At 57.6% G+C, this 20,274-nt stretch overlaps 8 protein-coding genes across 8 annotated transcripts; 5 read left to right on the forward strand and 3 right to left on the reverse strand.

The window, feature by feature from the left end:
• Nucleotides 1-645: 645 nt before the first annotated feature.
• Nucleotides 646-3,150, forward strand: PHSY_006261 (hypothetical protein; the record flags this gene model as incomplete). Its single annotated transcript, XM_012336864.1, has 1 exon — nt 646-3,150. The coding sequence occupies one exon, from the start codon at nt 646-648 to the stop codon at nt 3,148-3,150; it is 2,505 nt and encodes an 834-aa protein (XP_012192254.1).
• A 447-nt stretch (nt 3,151-3,597) lies between these two features.
• PHSY_006262 (hypothetical protein) lies at nt 3,598-6,234 on the reverse strand (the record flags this gene model as incomplete). The annotated part of the gene is made up of 1 exon (XM_012336865.1): nt 3,598-6,234. The coding sequence occupies one exon, from the start codon at nt 6,232-6,234 to the stop codon at nt 3,598-3,600; it is 2,637 nt and encodes an 878-aa protein (XP_012192255.1).
• Nucleotides 6,235-6,956: 722 nt separating this feature from the next.
• Nucleotides 6,957-8,597, reverse strand: PHSY_006263 (hypothetical protein; the record flags this gene model as incomplete). The annotated part of the gene is made up of 1 exon (XM_012336866.1): nt 6,957-8,597. One exon carries the CDS (start codon nt 8,595-8,597, stop codon nt 6,957-6,959), a length of 1,641 nt encoding a protein of 546 aa, XP_012192256.1.
• A 701-nt stretch (nt 8,598-9,298) lies between these two features.
• Nucleotides 9,299-10,657, forward strand: PHSY_006264 (hypothetical protein; the record flags this gene model as incomplete). Its single annotated transcript, XM_012336867.1, has 2 exons — nt 9,299-9,424; nt 10,493-10,657. 2 exons carry the CDS (start codon nt 9,299-9,301, stop codon nt 10,655-10,657), a joined length of 291 nt encoding a protein of 96 aa, XP_012192257.1.
• Nucleotides 10,658-10,709: 52 nt separating this feature from the next.
• On the forward strand, nt 10,710-12,554 carry PHSY_006265 (OTU-like cysteine protease; the record flags this gene model as incomplete). Its single annotated transcript, XM_012336868.1, has 1 exon — nt 10,710-12,554. The coding sequence occupies one exon, from the start codon at nt 10,710-10,712 to the stop codon at nt 12,552-12,554; it is 1,845 nt and encodes a 614-aa protein (XP_012192258.1).
• A 174-nt stretch (nt 12,555-12,728) lies between these two features.
• Nucleotides 12,729-13,604, forward strand: PHSY_006266 (seryl-tRNA synthetase; the record flags this gene model as incomplete). The annotated part of the gene is made up of 1 exon (XM_012336869.1): nt 12,729-13,604. One exon carries the CDS (start codon nt 12,729-12,731, stop codon nt 13,602-13,604), a length of 876 nt encoding a protein of 291 aa, XP_012192259.1.
• A 1,521-nt stretch (nt 13,605-15,125) lies between these two features.
• PHSY_006267 (hypothetical protein) lies at nt 15,126-15,498 on the forward strand (the record flags this gene model as incomplete). The annotated part of the gene is made up of 2 exons (XM_012336870.1): nt 15,126-15,273; nt 15,359-15,498. 2 exons carry the CDS (start codon nt 15,126-15,128, stop codon nt 15,496-15,498), a joined length of 288 nt encoding a protein of 95 aa, XP_012192260.1.
• A 1,046-nt stretch (nt 15,499-16,544) lies between these two features.
• On the reverse strand, nt 16,545-18,758 carry PHSY_006268 (likely protein kinase; the record flags this gene model as incomplete). The annotated part of the gene is made up of 1 exon (XM_012336871.1): nt 16,545-18,758. One exon carries the CDS (start codon nt 18,756-18,758, stop codon nt 16,545-16,547), a length of 2,214 nt encoding a protein of 737 aa, XP_012192261.1.
• Between the last annotated feature and the right edge of the window lie 1,516 nt (nt 18,759-20,274).

Below are 20,274 nucleotides of genomic sequence, written 5' to 3' on the forward strand. Positions count from 1 at the left end.
CAGTGATTGCCGGATATTGACTCAGACTGACTTGGAGGGGCCAGCGTGTCGACTGTGATCATCAAGCTTGTTCCCACCTTGAAGGTTGACATGTCGAGATCCGAATCGAAAGAGTATCATGTTGCTCTTAACGGTGTCGACCGTACTTGATCGCATCTGATCGGAAGGATAGCAACGCAGCGGTCGTGAGAATGTGGCCCACACGCTGTGCCGTGATTGTGGGCGGAGTCACCCGAAACAGATCAGACTGCATATCAGCTTCTTCTGAAATAGCTTGGAAAGAAAAAAAAAAAACGTGCTTTAAATTCTTGGCACAGACCCTCGAGTCTGGAAAACTGACTCGTTAGGACCCACGAAGCTTGATCTCTCACGCCGTTGCCTACTTGCGACCTCGCCACCTTCATCCGCATCGCCACACAGCAACTTGGCGTCGCATCACCTTCGACCCACTCTGCGTATTTCTGCGCCGCCTCGACCCACCAGACCAAGCTCGGATCGTTTTCCGCGGCTCAGCCAAATTACAGCACCACCGGGCCTTCCGACAGCCTCCCTCGCTGCCTAAGATCCGCATAAAGGACGCTAGCAGCCGCTTCCCCTCGTAGCTTTGCGTTTCATCCTCTCTCTTCCTCTCACGCCAAATCGAATATGTCGGTCCCTGCTGAAGGTCTCGTCTCTGTGGCTTCCAACGTCCAGCCTCAGGCCATCGGCACCGGGTCCCGCGCTGCAAAGGGCAAGACAGTCTTGATCGACAACTACGACAGCTTCACCTACAACGTCGTCCAATTTCTTGCCGAGGCTGGCGCTGACCTCGTCGTCTACCGCAATGACAAGGTCACGCTCGAAGAGATCGAGGCGCTCAAGCCAGCCAACATCGTCATCAGTCCCGGTCCGGGTCATCCCCTCCACGATTCGGGCATCTCGATCCCTTGCATCAAGCACTTCGCCGGCAAGATTCCCATCCTCGGCGTTTGCATGGGTCTTCAGTCCATCTACTCTGCCTACACCGGTGTCGTCGAATTTGCTGGCGAGATCGTCCACGGCAAGACGTCCGAGATCGCTCACGATGCCAAGGGTCTCTACGCCGGTCTTCCTGCACACGGTGTAATCGGCACTCGCTACCACAGTCTCGCTGCGCAGCTCCCCAGCCTGCCCAAGGAGCTCGTCGTCACTTCCAAGACCGCTAGCGGTGTGGTCATGGGCATCCGTCACACTCGTTACACCGTCGAAGCCGTGCAGTATCATCCTGAAAGCATTCTCAGCGTCGGCGGCCGCGAGATGATGGTCAACTTCCTCAGCTGGACCGGCGGCACTTGGGACGCCAACCCGCAGGCCAAGGTCGATGCCGCTGCCATCGAGCGCGCGGAAAGCACAACAGAGCCTGTCCTCGCCATGGCTGCTGACGGTGCCACCGCCAATGCTTCAACCTCCAACGGCCACGCACCCGCAGCTGCGACGGGCAGTGTTGGCACCATCCTCGAACGCATCCACGTTCAGCGACTCAAGGACATCGCTGCGACCAAAGCCATTCCAGGCTTCTCCCAGCGCGACCTCGACATCTCCCTGTCGCTGCATCTCGCTCCTCCCCTCATCAACTTCCCCGAACGGCTCCTGCGCCACGCCTCTCGTGGCTTGCCAGGCGTCATGGCCGAGATGAAGCGTGCCAGTCCGAGCAAGGGTGATATCGACCCGACCGCCCACGCTGGCGCTCAAGCGCTTGCGTACGCACGTGGCGGTGCCAGCGTCATCAGCGTCCTCACCGAGCCCAAGTGGTTCAAGGGCTCCGTGCACGACCTCTCGCTCGCAAGACGCGCCGTCGACAACCTGCCCGATCGCCCTGCCATCTTGAGGAAGGATTTCATCGTCGACACCTACCAGATCGCCGAAGCGAGGCTCGCGGGTGCCGACACCGTGCTGCTCATTGTCGCCATGCTCACCGACGAGCACCTCAAACAGCTGTACGACTACAGTGTCAGCCTCGGCATGGAGCCGCTCGTCGAAGTCAACAATCCCGACGAGATGGCCCGTGCCATCCGACTCGGTGCCAAGGTCGTCGGTGTCAACAACCGCAACCTGCACGACTTCAACGTGGACATGGAGACCACTTCGCGACTCGCCGATGCTGCCAGCAAGGGAGGCGTCATCCTGTGTGCCCTCAGCGGCATCAGCGGCCGCAGCGATGTTGCCAAGTATCTCAACGAGGGTGTCGGCGCCGTCTTGGTCGGCGAGGCCCTCATGCGCGCCAAGGACAAGCGTGCCTTCATCCACGATCTGCTCGGTCTCCCATCCGCCAGCTCTGCAGCCGAGACCGTTCCCGGCTCCGTCGTTGGTCACGGCTCGCTCGTCAAGATCTGCGGTTTGTCGACGGTCGAAGCCGCAGTGACTGCAGCGGAAGCTGGAGCAGACATGCTCGGCATGATCCTCGCTCCAGGCACCAAGCGTACGGTTCAGCTCGACACCGCTGCCGAGATCATCAAAGCTGTTCGCTCGCTTCCCGCCTCCGCGAGCGCTTCCTCAGCGAGTCTCGACGCTGAGGCAGTTGCCGGATCCATCGAGGAAGGTGTGACGCCGGAGGACTGGTTCTCGTTGACGGTCAAGAAGCTTCGCTCGCGAGCAGGTCGTCGGCCCCTCGTGGTCGGAGTGTTCCGAGATCAGCCGCTTGCCGAGGTCGCGAGCACAGCCGAACGTCTCGACCTCGACGTCGTCCAACTTCACGGTCGTTCCGAGGGGATCGAGTGGGCCAAGTTCTTGCCTGGTCGTCTCGTCATCCGTGTCTTTTCCGTCGGGCCTGGTGCTCAAATCGGCAGAGACTTGCTCAGAGATGTCAGTCGACCGGGATACCATCACATCGCCGCCTTGGATACCGCGGCGGCGGGTGGGGATGGTGGCACAGGCGTGTCTTTCGACTGGTCGGTGGCTAAGCAGATTCGAGACGCGGATGCATTGCCCGACGTTGTCGGGGGTTCAGCGTCGAGACACATGCCAGTGTTGCTCGCCGGTGGTTTGACGGCTGAGAACGTCGCAGAGGCGATCAAGGTCGCGCAACCTTTTGCTGTCGATACCAGCTCTGGCGTCGAGACAGACGGCAAGAAGGATCTCGCCAAGATCAAGGAGTTTGTGAGCGCTGCTCGTGCTGCTTCCATACAGTCATAGCCGTCGATTTCACCTGCATTCTTGCTCTGTCAACCTCACCCTACATGCGCAATATATTCTCAGATCATGACTCATTACAACGCTTCTCCTACCCCTAGTATCATTCCTCTCAAAGTGAGCTTTCGTGACAAGATGTGGTCGGACAAAGAAATCGTGAAGACGACTGTATTGCGCGGACAACTTACCTATAGAAATGCACTTGAAAAATGACAGTTTTGGGGGGGAGGGGGCGGGTTCGGGTCTGTGAACAGGTGACAGTGGAGCAAGATCCAGTGCTTACATGGAGGGAGATGTGGAAGAAGGGGAAAGGGGAATGCAGGGGTATTGGTTTACATGAATGGAGCAAGTGCTGAACAAAATATTTGTGATGATGTGTGTGAGAGGGGGTTTGAAATGCGGGTTGCGAGAGGTTGGGGCTGTTGGAGCCTACTCTGCTGAGAAGCGTTTTCACTTTGTAGCCTTCTTGACCATCTCGCGAGCCCACGCGGCCGTCTTTCTCGTCTCGGAACCATTTCCACGACCACGACCCGCCTTGACAAACTCGGCAACCCACGGACTGCTAAGCAATGCCTTGAGCTCTCCGTTCGGGTATGCGCTGGCAATGTCACCCAACAACCCGAGCGCGCCTCGGATCAACGGTTCTGACGCCTGGCTCTGCGTCTGCGCCTGTGCGACGAGCGCGATGAACGCAAACATGCCCTCGACAAACGCCTGCAGCGCCTCCATCCTGTTGCCCGCACGCATGCCCGATACGGTGCCGACGTACGCCTCGCAGATACCTTCGCGCAAGGAGTTGATGTAGTCGATCATGTCGTAGTCGTTCGGATCCACCGTCTGGATGAGCGACGCCTGCTGCAGGACCGACATGGCCATCTGGAGGTACTTTTCGAACGCGGCTCCGATGGCCATGGCAATGTCGCCGAAGCACGAAAGGATGGGTGGCTTGACGCTGCGGTTGAGCTGAGGCGACTGAAGGTTGGCAAACAGCGCATTCATGAACTCGTCGCAGTACTTTGCTGCATTTTCGCCCAGAGCACGGCAAACGTCGCCAATGAGGCCGACGCTGATGGAGCAGAGTTGGTACTCTTCGTGGTTGCGCAAGCCTTCGACCATGAAAGGGAGGAAAGCGCCCAGGTACTTTTCGAAGTCGGCTTCAAAGGCGGCGATGACGGCACCGACGGTGAAGAAGGCATCTTCGAGCACGGTCGGTTGCTTGCTGCCGTTCTGGATGAGCGTCAACAGGTTGGTCATGATGCGGTCACCCAGAGGGAGCGTCTCGCGGCCGAGGCGACGAACGCAGGCCATGAGCACGCTGCAGAGGTTGCCCTGTAGCTCGGCCCAGTTGTTGCGGTCGTCCATGCCGACGAGCTGAGCGGCCACCTCGTTGAGCTGCTGTTGTCGGTCGAGGATCTGCACCAAGACGCCGCTGGCCTGTTGGATGCAGTCGGCGGCGCAGTTGGTGATGGAGCTGGCCAGCGCCTCGTAGGCCGAAGTGCGGCTGTTGGACTCGTTGGAGCTGCGTCCTGTGGCTTGCAAAAGGCTGGAAACGATCCCATCGAAGAAGGGCGAGAGAGGCGTGGTCGAAACTGCGGCTGGGTCGGTCGGCTCACCTGCACTGTCGTACGCTGCGGCATTGGCACCGAGCTGCTCGGAGAGGTTCATGATAGCCCAGCAGCAGTTGGTGACGATGCGGGGTTCGTCCTGCAATCCAAGTACGAGCGCCTGAACGAGCGCAGGAAGGTGCACGTCGGTCTTGATCGAGTCGCAGCAGAGGTCCGAGATACGTCCCAGGGTCCACGCGGCCGTGTCTTTGACAGCGATGCTCTGATCGCGCAGCATTTCGATGATGGTCGGAAGCGCCGATTCGACCAGTGGAGCGAGCGTCTTGCGATCGGGACCCTCCATGATGGAGCCGAAGCACATGACGGCAGCTTCGCGCGCATGCCAGTCGGGGTTCTTGATGTTGCCCTCGACAAAGGGCACAGCCAAGCGCACAATGTCGTCGCCGACCACCTGAGCAAGCAGGCCGACGCAGGTGCCGGCGGCTTTGGAAACGTCCCATTCGTCTTCGTCTGCATCCTCGTCCTGGGTCTTGAGCAGCTCGAGTAGCACAGGTACGATGTCGGGCAGCGCAATGCGGGCGAAGTTGTAGCAGACACGTTCGGGCTCCTCGCCGAATTCGGCAGCCTCTTCTGCTTCGAGGGCCAATTCGATCTCTTCGTCGCACACGGTCGACCAGAATTCGACGGCTTGCAGCGCAACCTTGGGCTCCGAATCGCGCATGCCCAGCACCGTGAGACCAAAGAGAGCCTGCTCCATGTAGAAGCGCATCTTGTCGTAGTAGAGCTGCATGATGCGCACCAAGCACTCGTAGGCAGCCACCTTGACGGACATGTTGGGGCTCTGTGTAGCTTCGCAGACGACCTGCATAATGTAGTTGCGCTCTCCTTCGCGCTCAAAGTTGGCACGGACGAATTCGAGCGAGTTGTAGAGCGCCTGAAGCGCGGCGAGCTGGACCTCTGGCGCTGGCTCCTCCTTGCGTGCACCCTGGATGACGGCAGTGAGGATCTCGTTGGACTGAGCGGCCAAGACATCGGAGCTGATACCTTCGCACGTGAAGCCGATGGCCTGCAGAGCGGCTTGTCGCAGACGCATGTTGTTGGCATCGCCCATCGCACCCAAGAGCTGAGAGATGAGCTCATTCCACAGGCCTACGGGCAGCTCGATAGCCGCGATGGCCGCGATCACCTGGGCTGCTGCCGTACCCGCACGGTGCTCCTGGCTGCCGAGCGTGCCGAGCACCTTCTGCTTGATATCATCGCGGCTGCCCTGCGGTAGAAGGGTCCATCTGGCTGTGTATTCTTCCACACGTGTCTGGTCGCGCGCAGTGAGTGCATTCTTGACAGCGAGACCGGCAGCGGTTCGAATGTGCGAGGGGGATGATTCGTTGGCCAGTTCCGCGGCGAGCGTGCTCATGTACACTGGATAACTGTCGCGAGCAGCGGCCTCGAGCTTCTGTTCGGCATCGGTACGGGTAGCCTGGTCCGGCGAGAGCGTATTTGTCAAAAGCTGATTTGCGTCCATGATGGGCAATAGGTGCAACTATGTCCAGCTGCTATGACTGAAAGCACAAGGTAGTTGTAGGATGACGAATGGCGAGCTTGACTCGGGCGCAGGGTCGAATGCTCTTGTGGGAGCGACAAGATCGAATCGAAGCTTCAACGACCTCTTTGCGGAAAGAGTGAAACGGAAAAAGCTGGTGTGGATGTAGAGAAGGGGGATCAAGAACGAAGAGAGAAGGAGATAGAGTCGAAGGATATGGTGTGAGAGCAAGAAAAGGTGCGGCAGCGAAGAAACGAGATGTGCGATGTGAAACCGCAGTGATGGTGTTGATCTTTCATTTTTCGCTCTCTGCCTTGCTCAGCAGCGTGTCAAATGACACCAGCTCAGCTCAGCCCAACCCAACACCACAACACACACACACGCACACGCACACGCTCGCCGCAGGAGCGCTTCACAGGAACCAATCGAATCATCAAATGCGCTGCATGCTGTGACTGCGAATTACATAATACAGAAAATCGGGCTCGATGACAACTGTCACGCCCGAGCGGCCTAACACGGCCTCAGATCTCGAGATTTAGACCTGTCCGTGAATTGTCGCCACGCACAATACGTGGTCCCCTTCCTATCACAGATCTTCCCTCCTTGGGGTGGCACGGATAATGTAGCACAGGCAGCGTAAGCAACGCGGCAGATCGAAGTAGGTGACTGTAGGAATACTCGCGGTACATGTACAAAACGGATCAATGAGGACTGGGTTGTGGAGACTCGGGTGTGGCATGGGAGCTGCTCTTCCTGTCGACGCTGATCAGTCCGACGGCGTACGAGTCATTTTCGAGATGCGAGCCACGCTCCGACGAAATTGCGCCTGAAGTACGCGCAAACTCGTACTTGGACCACTGTCGAGCTGGGATGCGATTGGCGTAGAGCTGATCGATCTCGAAGAACGTCCTTCCGCGCGTCTCTGGCAACAGGAAGAAGGCGAGAATGGTGATGACCAGCATGCATCCACCGAAGATCAGGTATGCCTTGGCTGCCAGGTTTCCAGCATCCCTGGCTGTGATCTGGGGAAGCGCGAGTGTGGTCACCACCGCCGTCGCTTGACCCCATCCGATTGCATACGACATGGTGTAGCTACGAAGCCGCTGCGTCGGAAGCTCCGACGGCATGAGCAACGATATCGAGTAGAAGCAAAGCGTCCACACGAAATTGAACACCATTGCCAGAGCCGAGATCGCTTTGGCCACTTCGGCGTTGCTTGCATAGAAAGCGAGCGTTCCTGCTACAATGTCGATTACGGTGAGTACCACAAAGCCCGGAAGCGCAAGAGAGCGTCGTCCCACCTTTTCGAGCGCCACGATGGCCAGAGCCGCCCCCGCCACCTGACAAACGTAGGCGTACACGGTGAGCACGAAAGGATCTCCAAGCCCGAGCTGCGTGAGAAACACCGTGGCGTACGTGGTGCTCAGGATGATACCGCTCACCTGGTTGAGCGAGAAGAAGGAGCCAGCTACCATGGTCCGCAAAAGATGTTTACGACTGAAGATGTCGGTGAACTTGGTGTCCTTGGCCAGACTCTTGCGCTCCTGCTCGGCACGCACAATCTCTTGCAGTTCGTCCTCGATTTCGACGTCCGATACTGGCCGCACCCGTCGGAGTGCTGCGCGAGCTTCGCCGATCAAACCTTTTTGGACGCACCACACAGGTGACTCTGGAAGGAACGGTGTAGGTAGCAGCAGGATGAAGGGCAGGCCTGCTTGCACAGCGAGTGGGATCTTGTACTTGCGTGCGCCCGTGTAGGTGCGGTCCGTAGCCCAGCAGCAAATAGCCGCCAAGAGGTTCGCGAGGATGGTGAGCAGGTTCGAGCTGGCTACAGCTCCGCCACGAATGCTGGTTGGAACCACGTCGGCGAGGTAAAGCGGCCCGATCGAGAGAGCGCAGCCGTAGGCGAGCCCATTCATCACACGACCTGCGATGAAAGCGACAAGATTAGGCGCCCAGAGCTGAAGCTGCGTCGAAGGAATGCTGAACATATACGCGGCACAGAGCGACCACTTGCGACCCAGCCTGTTTTGCAAGTACGGCGAGATCAGTGCGCCAGCGATGGTCCCAATTAGCGGAATCGAGAAGATCATGGATTGATGTCTGGCGGTGAAAGTGTAATCGCGGGTCTGGTGATTGATGCCTTGGTACTTTCGAACGAATTCTGGCATGGCTGCGAGCGGGCTCATGAGAGAATTTTCGAGGCCATAGGTGGCGCCGCTGAGCGCAATGGTGATGACGGTGATGAGCACCGAGACGCTCCATACCTTCGGTGTCTCTTGCGTCGATAGGATGGACCTGGCCGAGGTGGCCGAGCCGCGAGTACTTGAAGGCAACACCATGGTGAGGTATCGAGAAGCGAGGCGGGAATCGGCAAATTTTGACGGCCGTGCAGTTGGTTATGCAATGTAGAGGGACAGATATGGGGAATCGTAGCAGGACGACTGCAAGAACAGCAAGATTGCGCAATTTTGTACTCAACGCTGCCGTTCAGACAAGCGAAGCGGAAATGACGGGCTGCGTACGTGCGACGGAGAGCAGGGCGACTCTAGGCTGGGACTGCTCATGCGACGTCGTTAGGGTGTAGTGAGGAGGGCAAGGCCGAGAAGGGGATCCGACCAGCCGGTGCCCAGATCAAGTGCAGAGGGAGGAGAGCGAAATGAAATGCCGGAAACGTGCTGCAAGCGAGGAGGAGGAGAGACACACCCACTCCACCAGTTGCTGGTGGGGTTGGTCAGTTGACTTCCGATGCCACGTACAGTATGCAGTCGATTTGATGAGATCTACTGTAGCGGTCGGTATCCGTCGGATGCCAGGAGGAAAGCGAGCCAAGTTCGTTTTGCCTGCGAGTGGATATGGTTGTGGGTCGAGGTTCGGATTTGAGTCGCAGCTACACAAAGCCTACGAAAGGCAATGCCACCGAGACATGGCACAGCGACGCGGGATAGCTCGAGCTCACGACTCTGCGAGTGACGCTCTGGTTTGTTGACGATCAACAGTTATCCAAAAGCGTGCAATGTCGGAGAGCAAGACGGTGAGCAAGATGTTGAGCAAGATGGGGACGGAGAGGAACGCGATGGGCGGATTTGCCACGCTCAACGTCAAGTTAGGCTTGGTCCGCGGGCCCCGCACGGCGAGCTTTGGCCTGTACTACCGTTGTACTACCTTTGTAAGTTGACTTTGTGCATAATGGTGTGCAGTCAGTTCTGCAGGGTCTCATTTCGCCGCATCTTTTTTCTTGGTTACTGCCTTCTTGTGTCGCCTCCTGGATTTTAGACTCGAGTTTGAAAATTCTCCTTTTCTCCTGAGAAGCTTATATGCAGACTGTAATGCCCGCCCTGCGGCTTCATTTTCGAAGGACAAGCATGTGTTGGGAGCATAACTTTGCGCCTTGCTCAACTATAGGATGCTCTGAGCGGTCAATAGCGGTCTCGTGCGTTCCTGACTACACCGTCTTGACATTGAATCGGCGTGTCAAGCACCAGCGTCGCGTCTTGACGGTGGGCGACCCAAATTCCTGCGCTAACAGGCGTTAAGTTCCAACCGCACGTCTCAGCTGACAATGCAATGTTGGCGTTCACGATTTCATCTCGACCTTCGGCATCAATGGGTGGGGCTCGTCAGTATCGGCGGGAAGACCGAACGGCCCGCAATGGGGATCGTCCCATCAGAGCGTTCGTTGCCGGGACTTTGGGAATCAAGGTTGATGACTCGTACGGCAATTGTTCGTTCACATGTCAGAATTTATGGTCTTACATCTCGTACAAATTACTAATAGCTCACCACCGGTGAGAGCAAGTCGTGTGGAGACGGATTTTGAGTGAATTTTTTTCTCCTTGTTCGCGATGGCGTTGCCGGGGTCTGTGGTCTGTCGCCTGTGATTTGTTTGCTGCACAATGTGAACGCTGCGAGCGTGACGGCAGACTGCCCAGACGACACGTCGGAACTCGACGGATGCTGTACCTGGATGCCGTCGACGTTTGTGACTTTTGTCAAACAGCACGTTGCTGATCCCATCGCCATCGCACACTATTGGCTGGATAGTCCGGACAAAGCATCACCTCGTCGTGGCCTATCAGCACCGTCAACCGCCGACTACAATCGCTACTCTCAAGGCGAGACGTTAGCGCTTCGATCGCTTGCCAACCCAGGCACCTTCGCGTCGTATCTTGCAGTCCGACGCCTCTGGTTCAGGCCTCACGACTGCCCTCTCTCCCAACTTTCCTGCCTCCGATAGAGGAAATTCACGGATAGACGCCGCTGCGTTCCCACCGACTCTCGAGCAGGGACAGCATCCAAGCGAATCGACACGCGCTGCCCAAAGCCGTCCGACTCAGCACTTCGATATTGCGACCGAATGCGTTCCGAGGCGCCTGGACGTACACCTGCTCTTGATGGATAAGTGAAAGGTCAGCTTCAACACTCGGCGAAACGTCTCTGTCGATCGCGTAGCCATGGGAAGACCTCAACGCTCCGCTGCGGCGGGCCCGAGTCGACGCTCGGCGAGGGCTGCCTCCACCATCAAGAATGAACGCATCACACGCAGCAGCAGAGCCAAGCACAGCTACGCGCTAGACGATCCCGAGCAGGTCGAGCGAGATCTCAACGCTCAACTCAAACGCATGGGTCTCTACGCTGCCAACACCACCGGCGACGGCAACTGTCTCTTTCGCGCCCTCTCTGATCAACTCTACGGCCACTCGGCTCGACACGCACACCTCCGACAGGAGACATGCGATCACCTTGCCGCTCGCCCCGACAGATTTGCCGGCTTTGTCGACGACAAGCCTTTCGACCAATACGTCAAGCTCATGCGCGAGAATGGCACCTACGGGGGACACTTGGAGCTCCACGCATTCGCACAGATGAAGCAGAAACAGATCAAGATCGTACAGCCAGGCCTCGTATACGTGGTCGAAGGCGTCGACGACTCACCAGAAGCGAGACGGCTGCGGGACCAGAAGGAACAGGAGCGACTTCGCGTTCAGAGCAGCTTAGAGACACGCTCCGATTCCGCGCCGCTCACAGAGAGGCAGATGCGTAAACAGAAAAGGGACGATGTGAAGCGCGACAAGAAACAGCCATCCTCAGCTCCTCAGCAGGGCGAAGCATCAACCTCTGCATCGGCGTCGGCAGAGACGGCAACAGCAGATGAGAGAGCCTCGAGCAGTCAAACATCGTCCGCGGCCGCAGTCGCGACACCGGCGCCGTCTCCAGGGTCCGTCGAGGCTTCGCCGCCGCAACTTGCAGAAGCGTACGGTCCGCTCTACATCGCGTATCACAACTGGGAGCACTACAGCTCCATTCGAAACATCGATGGTCCTCATTCTGGACTTCCACGTATCAAGGAGCAGAGCATAGCATCCGCCGGTGCTGCAGCTGCAGCCAGCGCAGACACCAAGACTCTGGCTAAGGATGCTTCGACCAAGGCTGAGCCGACAACCGAAGAAAAGATGGTCCTGCAGAGCATCAGCGGGGATCACGACCTCGAAGAAATTCGTAGGCTGCTAGAAGAGAACCAGAATGACTGGGCGCACGTCGTAGAGGTGATTTTGGAGAAGGACGCCATCATCGACGAAGAAGAGGTCGGTGCAGAGCTCCAAGCCGTCCCGACTTCTGGCGAACAAGTCGACGGATCAGATCGTCTGACTGTGCCACCACTGCCGCCCCTCCCGGATCATATGCGTCACTGGCGTGCCACGTCACCCTCTTCCGTCGACACCTCCGCCACTCACAGCAGCGGTGAAGGCGATTCTCCTTCCACCACCGCCACGACCGATGATGGTGGCGACGCAACGGCCTGCGCTTCACCCGACTCATCCAGCCTTTCGCGTGGTAGCACACCCGGCATCGAAAAGCTGAGCGGCAAACGTGCCGCCTCGTCTGACGCCATGACCATGAGCATGATCCGCAGTCCCAAACGACGATCACAGAGCAGGTCGCCCGAACTCGACGCTGCAGCGCAATCGCAGTCTGGCGAGGGCGATGCACAAGATGCCGTCTCCACCTCTGTCGATGCCAAAGCGCAGGATGGACAAGCAGTCTACGAGATCATCAAACGCGGTCGAGGTCGTCCGCGCAAGGATGGTCTTCCTAACAAGTCGACCATCGCCATCAAACGTCGTGTGCCCACAGCGCGCGAGAAGCGCGACGCTGCTCAGGCGCGCAAACGTGAACGTCAGCTCGAAAAGGTAGGGCGCACCCGCGCAACGAGCAGAGCGAGCGGAAGCGAAGCAGCGCCTGCCAACACCGGTCCTTCTGCGGCTGAAGTGTGCGGTTTCCGCGAGCTCAAGATCTGACACCATCTCTGTCGTCACCGCTGTGGGTCCACAGCACTATCTGCCCAGCCTCATACACACCGGAACGCATCATGCTCCTTCTCTCTGTTCGCCGCATCGCATTTGTAACACTTATCGCATATTATCATCATCATTATACTCTCCGCGATCGTTCCCCGTCGACCATATATCTGAATGTGGCTGGTGAGCGCTTTTCCGAATCCCGAAAAAGGTACACTTTTTTGGAGCACCGTTGTGCAACGCGGACCGTGCGAAGACCCTTTCATTCTGTCCCTTCTCACTCCATTTGCCATCACTGTACAGTGTTCTCGACCAATCAACGTCATGGCGGCGGTCCAAGCATCGTCGTCTCTCGAGCTCGATACGCTCACTCTCGACCACATCTTGTCTGATCTGGAGTCTCTAGCGCCCAACGATGCACTCTTCTCGGTCACACGAACATCAGCGAAACCGAGTGGATCACGCAGTGATGCCGGATTGTTGGAATCTTTCGAGGCCGGAACCAGCCCATCAGATAGGCGGCAGCACGTCGAGCTTTCGCACAGGCTTCTGGCGGGTCACAGGACGGCACAGCGTCTCAACAGCGAACGTGTGTCGGAGGTCCAAGTAGGACTCGTGCTGCCTTCGGAGCGCAGCCGCGCATCGACAAGATCGTCAGCGTCTGCACGTCCAAGGGGAAGGGATGGTCTTGGCGAAACGTCGACGCGGACAGATCTACTACATGCGAAAGTGGCAGATCTGCAGACACAAGTCGATGCGTGGCATACGGCGCTTGAGTCAGCGGCTACGTTGATCGACGAGCCGCACCAAAGTCTCGGAACATCAGCAGTGGAGGACGTCGGAGCGAATCGAAAGGTCAGAGCAGAAGATACATCGCTCGAATCGGGCACGATGAGTCAAGATCACACGGATGCACGACCCAAAACAACGGAACCAATACCGACGGAAGCACGATACGAGGCAGGCGCTCCCGCAGCGATCGAAGGACCGAATGCCGTTACTTCCGCAGAGGAGTTTGAAGATGACGATCCGTGGGACGAGATGTCTTAGCTTTCCTCCCTCTGGACATCAATGTATCTGACGATCTGTCTCAGCTTTTCTCCTTCTGGACCTCAATTCATATCTGTCAGGGTCCTACAGAGTAAAGTCCGTCCAAATCGAGCAATCGCCTTGATCGAGTTGCGGAGCTGCATGTCCGAGTCGAGGGGCTCCGTAATACGATGGTACGAGAAACGGGTGTATCAGATGGTGATGGAACAACGTACCATCGACCTTTGAGCATCGTCTTGTGCATCGGACCACCCTAGTCGACGCCACATCAGAGAAAGGCAATCCAGCTTATACCCCTTGGGAAGGTTTGGTCACTATCGCTCAACAAGTAGCCCTTCCCACGCGACAAGCCGCCGAAGCCAGTTCTGCCGACTCACTCTTCATGCGATTACTCCTTCGACCAGCAGCGAAAGGCAGCGGGACTCTGAAGTCCATCAAGATCGTCTCAATTCCCCAACCGCTATGATGGGATGTACCGTTGCGTCGTTTTCTTTGGGCCCGAGCAACCTTTGCGCGCATTTAAAATCTTGGGTTCGAGCTGCAAGGAGGTGGTCCGATAAAGGGGCTGAGATCGAAATCCGCTGATACGAGCGCCACTTTAACTTTCTCGGCATTTGGATGAGCTTGGGTATACGAAAGAATGGAGATGCACGTTGAGATCGCGCATCGGCCTGGGTGGTCATCACGGCAGCATGCTCACGTCACCGGAGAGGACATGAGGAACCAGCATCGAGTGTGGCGCGCTACGGCAGACAGAGTTCCTTAGGCGAAGAGTGAGGCTAAGCGAGTTACGATGCGCCACAATCTGGCACGAGCTCTCGCTGTCAAAGCTCAGCCGATACGAGCATTTCAAAAGCATTACAGGAAAGTCGGTACCAAGCAGTAGATTGAGCGGAACGGAACAGGATGTTATTAATATTCAAAGGGTGTGCGCAAGCGAGCCTCGGGGGAAGTCTTAGCGAGCCGAGCAGCTGGGGGTCTCAACACGACGGAGCGCGTTGCATCGCGTGCCCGCGTTCGAGCGCCTGCTGTCTCACCGCCAACCGCCGAGAATTCTGACACCACTGTGGGGTTGGTTCGCCATATACAGGTGCGTGGCAGCAACAAGGTCGTTCGCACGTTGCGATCATTCTCCGCCGTTAGCCGAGGTTCGTTTGCGCCTGCTGGTACCAGTACCTCATCGACCCTTTGCGTTCGCTCAGAACGGTACAGCAGTTCACGTCAGGGGTTCTTTTAGTCCGAACCTTGTTTCGAGACGCTCGGCAGAAAAAAAAACAGTCGAGCTGGTCACGGGTTTTGGACCAAGTGGGAGCCGCTTGCTACATCAACTTGCTGTAGGCTCTCATGCGTCGCACATCTGATCACCCCGTAGCACAAACAAGCGGCACTTTCTTGCCCAACGCCACAGTGGCAACTCGAGTTCGCTTACCGGGTCGCTTGAGCGCGAGAACAAAAGGGAGACCGGGAAAGAACAACAATAGCGCCGCAGGTAGAGACAATGGCGAAGCGAAAGGCCGAACGATGTCAACGTTATACCAAACAAAGTGCCCGCAGGTGTCACTTGGTGCCAACGCGCCAGGCAAGAGCAGCGGAGACAACGGGCGAGTTGAGCCAACAATGAAAGCGACGGCAGAACGGGAAGGCTTCCGCTTTCTGCGAAGTGAACATGGTGAGCTCGATCTATTATGTCAGGTCAAACGGAGGGTCTGGTGTCGACGCAGAGGCCTTCTTCTTGCCTTTCTTTTCTGGTCCAGATTTTTGGTTGTGTCTCTCTTTTATGGCTGTGAGTCGTCGACGGTGGTGGTGGTGGCGACGCCGTCGGGTCTGGCCTATCGTGGCGGTGGCAAGATTCGGCTTCGGAAAGCGTTGTGCTGCTGCAGAGCGGCGGCTGTAGAAGCCAAGTTTGGCCCGTTTGAGATTACGTACAGATCTGGACTTGTGTCACGTCTCATACCATGTCTCCGCCTCAATTTGGCAAGCCATCCTCATATCCATCGAGACCTCGCGTTCAACCCATCACGGGTGGCATTGCTGGCAGTACAACGGGAATAAGAGACGTCGGCAGCATGTTCCAAGGGTGTGTCTCTCTCTCTTGCTCTACTTCTTTGAAGCATCGGATCCGATATTAACATCTCCCCGCTCCTCTGCTCCAAGTACGGTCTGGGTCTACCTACTGTCGGACACGCAAAATTGTGCGACATCACCGCTGCACGATTGCCTGCATATCTGCACAGCCGGGAACCTCTATCCAAAATCCCGTTCCGACCCACCCACAGGTGGCTTTGAGGGTCGGGAAGCCATAAAAACGTGGAAATGGAAAAAAACCAATTTCCCCTGCATACATCTCATATAGATCCCGCCCCGTGGCAGCCACTACTTCTTCCCCTGTGCCCTGCTGAGTTTTCCCCCGACATGTCAGAATTTGATATTGAACCCTGACCCACCCACGCCCCCCAATTTGTCGTCCCACCTTCACCCACGCCGAGTCGCACGGCCTTGGCAACGACGCCTGTCAATTTGCCGTCGTTCCTGCTCCTGCCGAATGTCAACTGTCCGCTGTCCGCTGTCATGCTGTGGCAAAACAAAGAGAACATCCCGTGGTAAGCAAGTCTCTCGCCGTGAACTGCATTCCTCTTCAACTCCGATTAATTGCAATGCAGCGTCGAACTCCACCAATGAACCCTGACAAGAGCTCCAGGTCCATCACCCAGAAAACATGCCAACAAACCTTTTCTCCCGTTCGCACAATTACAATCGCACACCTGGTGGTCGGACAATTCTGTATGATGTGCAAAGCAAGTGCGATTGTGGACAGCGCAGGAATTGAATACAATGCGAAACAATACTAAAAGACAGGAAGGGAGAAGTTGCTGCTGATGGTCGATCTATAGGTTGAGAGTGGTATCGTGTTGTACAGTGTGCAGGCGGGTAAAACAAATTCTAGTGACGTTCAGAGTACCGTGCCGCCTCGGCGACGTACTGCTGGGTAGCAGCAAGCGAGGCATTGCTGCGGTAGGTAGGAATGGCGCCGCGAGCCCCAGCCGGCTGAGCGTGCTGGAGACGCCTGGTGGGCATGCTGCCAAAGTGTCGATCGCCTTGGCGCGGGTCCCAGTCGACCACGCCAGCTTGAGCAGCCTGGTATTTGGCGGCGGGTTGTGCAAGCCCAGCAAGCACATCCGCGTCTTGGTCCTGCTCCCAGCGGCTCTGAAGCCAGCGCGCAGCCAGGCTCCTCGTGGACGTCTTGTCCTCGGCCGTGACAAGCCCGTCGTGCATAAGGTCTGCATATGTACCGTTGATGTGGACACGCTTGCTCGCCGGTGTGGGAGAGTAGGCTGCACCGTTCCTTGCGATCGTAGCCTCCTCGACGTTGTGAGGCACAAACTGAGGTGTAGGTGGCAGGCCCGTGTAGGAAGCCGAGCTGCGACGAGACTCGCCGCTGCCACTGCGGCTCGAGCAGTCGTCCGAGCATCCTTCGCGGTCATCCATGGCGGCCGAGCTGTGGTCGGATCGGTGCGGCGAGGCGATGGCAGCGTGGGTAGGGATCGTGACACCGAGGCAAGGCTTCTGAGGTGCGTGCACATCACTCATGCTGGTGAGGTTCGAGGCGCCCCGGTGTTGGAGACGACCGTCGGCAGGTGCGGCAATAGGATGACGAGACCAGTCAACATCGGCCTGCTCGCACGAGGAGTGACCTTGCGTCGACTCATCCGGGGCATCGGATGGCGAGAAGGAGCCGTCACCCTCGCAGCTGCTGCTGTCGAGCTCCGAGTCCGAGTAGGTGTCGTACGACGCTGCGTCGGTGATGGCGTCGGCGTCGATGTCGGCGTGCGGTGCGTAGCCGTGATCGGCGTAGACGACTGGTTGAGCGATCTGGTCGAGTGTGGCCACCTGCGGCTGGTAGCGAGCACGCGCACATTCAGGCTTGCGCACGGCGTCGACTTGGCGGACCACATCGGCGGCGGGTGCGTAAGCCTGGGCATGAGCAGCGCGAGCAGCCTCGAGGGCAGACTGGTGCTTGTGCTGCTGCTCACGGTAGGCGGCAGCAGCGGCGACCTTCTCGGCTTGACGAGCGGCATGCGCTTGGGCGGCGGCGTGACGGGCGGCTTCTTGGCGAGCTTTGACCTCGGCGGTCGTGGCGGTGAGGCGGTCGACGCTGCGAATCATTTTTCGGAGGTCGGCGATGTTGCATCGAGCTTCGGCGCGGAAGGTGAAGACGCGTTTGAGGATCGAGTTGACGCCTTCCGAGATGGGAAGGATCTCTTTCAGAAAGTCGGGGTTGCGCAGATACTCGCGGAAAGTGTCGTCGGCGGGGCAGGCCTGCTTCCACGGGTTGCGACCGCAGATGAGGTTGACGAGGATGACGCCGAGCGACCAAACGTCGTTGGCGGCCGTGTTGTAGCTGGTGAGGCGGCGAGTGATGCCGCCCTGGCACTCGGGCCCCATGTAGAAGGTGCTGCCGCATCCAAAGTCGGAGCTCGACTTGTCGCCTGTCGCAAGACCAAAGTCGGCGAGCACCACCTTTGCACCACCGCGCAAGCAGAGGATGTTCTCAGGTTTGAGGTCTCGGTGGTAGATGCCCATCTGGTGGCAGAACTCGACGGCGTCGAGGATCTGGTCGAAGACGTCGCGGATGAGTGCGTCCATCTTGAGACGGTCGCTGGTGAAGGCGACGTCAATGCCTTGCTCCTCGGCGGCGCGAGAGACCGAGCTGGGCAGCATGTAACGCTGAGTTTCTGTGATCATGCTGAAGAGGTCGCCGTCGGGACAGTAGTCGAGGACGACATAGACGCAAGGGTCTTGTGGGTCGTCGATGACACGGTGGAGGGTGACAACGTTGGGGTGGCTAGACGACATAGTGTGGAGCATGATCTCACGACGCTGGAAGGCGCGCTGGCGAGCATCGAGGCCCACCTTGTTGAGACACTTTACAGCGTAGTAGCCAGATGCATGGCCCTGTTTGGCGGCGGCGAGCGAGGCGGAAGCTTGGTGGGAGGAGGTAGAGGCGTAGGCGCCTTGGTGGTGATGAAGGTCGCGCGCAAGGTAGACGACACCGTACGCACCAAGACCGAGCACCTGCACAAGCTCGAGACGACCATCAGCGATGCAATGGCCGAGCAGGTTCTTGTGCTGCTGATTCGCCGTCGCCGAAGACATGATGCGGTGACTTCGGTGCAGCGATGCGGTGCAGGCGTTGTTGTTGTTGTTGGTGGTGGTGGGTGGTTCGCTGCTGCAGGTGTTGCCCGCTTAGACTGCTGACGGGGCAACGGCTGAGGTGAGCAGCCTGCTTCAACAACGGGACAGACACAGACGAACAGGAGCTGTCGTGTGCTGGACGGGACGAGAACCAGAGAAAACTCAACGGATGCTACGTGAGCAGGCTCGGTCAAGTTATGTGGCAGTCGTCGGTGATGGAGAGTCGAGGCAGTATAAATAAGGCTGGCCTTGAGTGCGATTCAGAGACGATATCAAGGGTTGTGGTTGTTGAGATGCACCTGGCAGTGTTGAGTGTGTCGGCGGTATACGAGTTGATCAATGTGTCGGCAGAGCGAAAGTGGTGTGTCTGGTTGGGAGCAACGAAACAAGAGATCGCAGGTGAAAGTCGATGGCAGCAAGCGACGTCGACGAGGAGGATGTGGTGGTGGGATGGAGACGAGCCGACGTCGACGGGAGGGTGTGGTGGGGATAGAAACGTTAGGGGGATGGCATAGGAATCGAAGCCGGCAACGATTATGAAGCAAGTCGGCTGGCTGACACGCAGCTTGCTGCAGCACCCAGCTCGAATCGAGCCAGAGTTAGGAGGATGGATACAGGAACCGGATCGAGGAGGGAGGGGCAGCACAGGACAGGACGACCGGGGCTGTCAGGCAAACGGCAGCCAACGCCGAAAGAGGCAAGAGCAGAGGCAACGGCACCGTAAGGCAAACGAACGTAGTCAGCCAAGCTGTCTGTCGTCGATGGCCGAAAGCGACGGATTGAGACCCAGGAGCATCAAAGAAAAACCCAGCCAGGATTCCGCGTTCACCAGGATCGAGGCGAGTCAGGCCAAATTTTGGTGTCCAGAAAAGTGGGGCAGAAAGACGGTCTGCATGCAGATGCCACTCGACGGTGGATGGACGCTTAGGTGGGAGCATCGCCTCTTACTCAGGCATGAATTATAAACGCGAAACGGCAGGAACGCGGGCCACGAGAGGAACACAGGCCAAACCACGGTGCCAGATGAAATCATCAAAGAATTCAACCCCAAAACCAAAAACAAAAAGCGGAATGATGACAACAGTCCAAGTGCCTCTCGATTCTCAAAGCTCATCGAACCGGTTTTGGCTAAAAAAAGCACACTTTCAAAATTACAATTTTTATTCATTTTCGAAACAGAGATGGCAGCCCCGAGGAGTGTCCGCAAGCGGCAGCTCACGAGCGGAGTCTCTGAAGTCGCTGAGACCGGATTAGGGGAAGGAAAAAATTAGCTGAGCGTGGCTGGGTCCAGCGCCGGTGTGACCTCGAATCCTGCAACGCAGAGTGTCCGTACAACCGCTTGAGTGTCCGTACAACCGCTTCGACACGGATCCTCGAGAACCGCCATAACTCAGCCAAGCCATGACAGCTGACTTGGCATACCGACGCACGCCCAAGGCACACCGCAGCACACTTCCAGTCTCAGTTTGAGCATTGC

The sequence above is a fragment of the Pseudozyma hubeiensis genome, assembly GCF_000403515.1.
Source record: "Pseudozyma hubeiensis SY62 DNA, scaffold: PHS58, whole genome shotgun sequence".
NCBI lineage: Eukaryota > Fungi > Basidiomycota > Ustilaginomycetes > Ustilaginales > Ustilaginaceae > Pseudozyma > Pseudozyma hubeiensis.